Consider the following 1,055-nt stretch of genomic DNA (forward strand, 5'->3'; position numbering starts at 1 on the left):
GAAAGACAGGCAGTTCCGTGCATGGAATTTCCCAGCAAATATCAGCCGACCGGAGGAGATGGAGGCATGGTGGAATGCGCTGGATTTTGGCAGACGGAAGAATGCTGCTTCCCCTTCAGGCGAGGGTGAGGAAATAGCAGCAGGCAGGCTACACGATGTGGTGGTAGCTGACGAGAGCCCTGTCATAATGGTCGAGAACGGTTTGCCAGAGGAGGAAGGACCCGAGGCCAATGAGAATGGCGCGCCGCCATTCAATCCCAGGCTCTTCCGACCGGCATCGACGAATATTGAGGTATTGCGCCAACTATCGAGAGACGGGAGGGAGGAGACTTTGAGGGCGGAGGCCGAGGAAGAGGCCATGGGAAGGGAGAAAATCGTTTGGGTCTTCTGGGGAATGGAGGTGTTGCGAACAGTGAAAACAAGGAAGTGCCTGAGGATGGCAGTTCAGCATCGACCGTTACTCAGGCTTCAGAAATGGGGACAGTCGACGCGGTGGCACAAACTAACGAGGAGAAGAAGTGACAACCGAATCTTGCTCATTGCAGTGCGCTGCCGTCGAGTTCTCGGCGACCTTACTTTCCTTTAACAGTCCACGACATGGTGTCCAGTGTACTGCGAGTGGAGGAATCAGTACCTCCAGCTAATCATTGCATTATCGTTCAGTACGTGCACGCTATATTTTTGTGCGATTTACGTTTAGGTGGATATCTCACGTACAACTCATGGTAGCATATACCACACCACTCAGGTAATAATTAACACAGCACCTCTGCATTCTGAATAGGTGCTTGCCATTGCAGTCTAAGGTGGAAAGATATGACGCTCCAAATCCCACTTTAATAAATTGTGCGATACACAACGACTGAGTGCGCGACACACCATTGAGTACGCAATACTACAATGTGTTGTGTAGCTACTGCTAGTATTGAACTGCACGGCCGAAATCTTCGAAGTTGGGCTCAACAATCAGCAATCTTGCCAGATCATTAGCTGTGTGAGTGACGAGTTTTTGCTCGTGTTCGAAAGCACTTTGGCCTTTCACAATGAATAATGCG

General features: G+C 50.2%; 1 protein-coding gene across 1 annotated transcript; it reads left to right on the top strand.

The window, feature by feature from the left end:
• Positions 1 to 58: 58 nt before the first annotated feature.
• Positions 59 to 729, top strand: BJ212DRAFT_1305861 (uncharacterized protein; the record flags this gene model as incomplete). The annotated part of the gene is made up of 3 exons (XM_041333787.1): positions 59 to 544; positions 590 to 662; positions 701 to 729. The coding sequence occupies 3 exons, from the start codon at positions 59 to 61 to the stop codon at positions 727 to 729; spliced, it is 588 nt and encodes a 195-aa protein (XP_041185543.1).
• Between the last annotated feature and the right edge of the window lie 326 nt (positions 730 to 1,055).

The sequence above is a fragment of the Suillus subaureus genome (genome assembly GCF_016647635.1).
Source record: "Suillus subaureus strain MN1 chromosome Unknown BJ212scaffold_193, whole genome shotgun sequence".
Taxonomy (NCBI): domain Eukaryota; kingdom Fungi; phylum Basidiomycota; class Agaricomycetes; order Boletales; family Suillaceae; genus Suillus; species Suillus subaureus.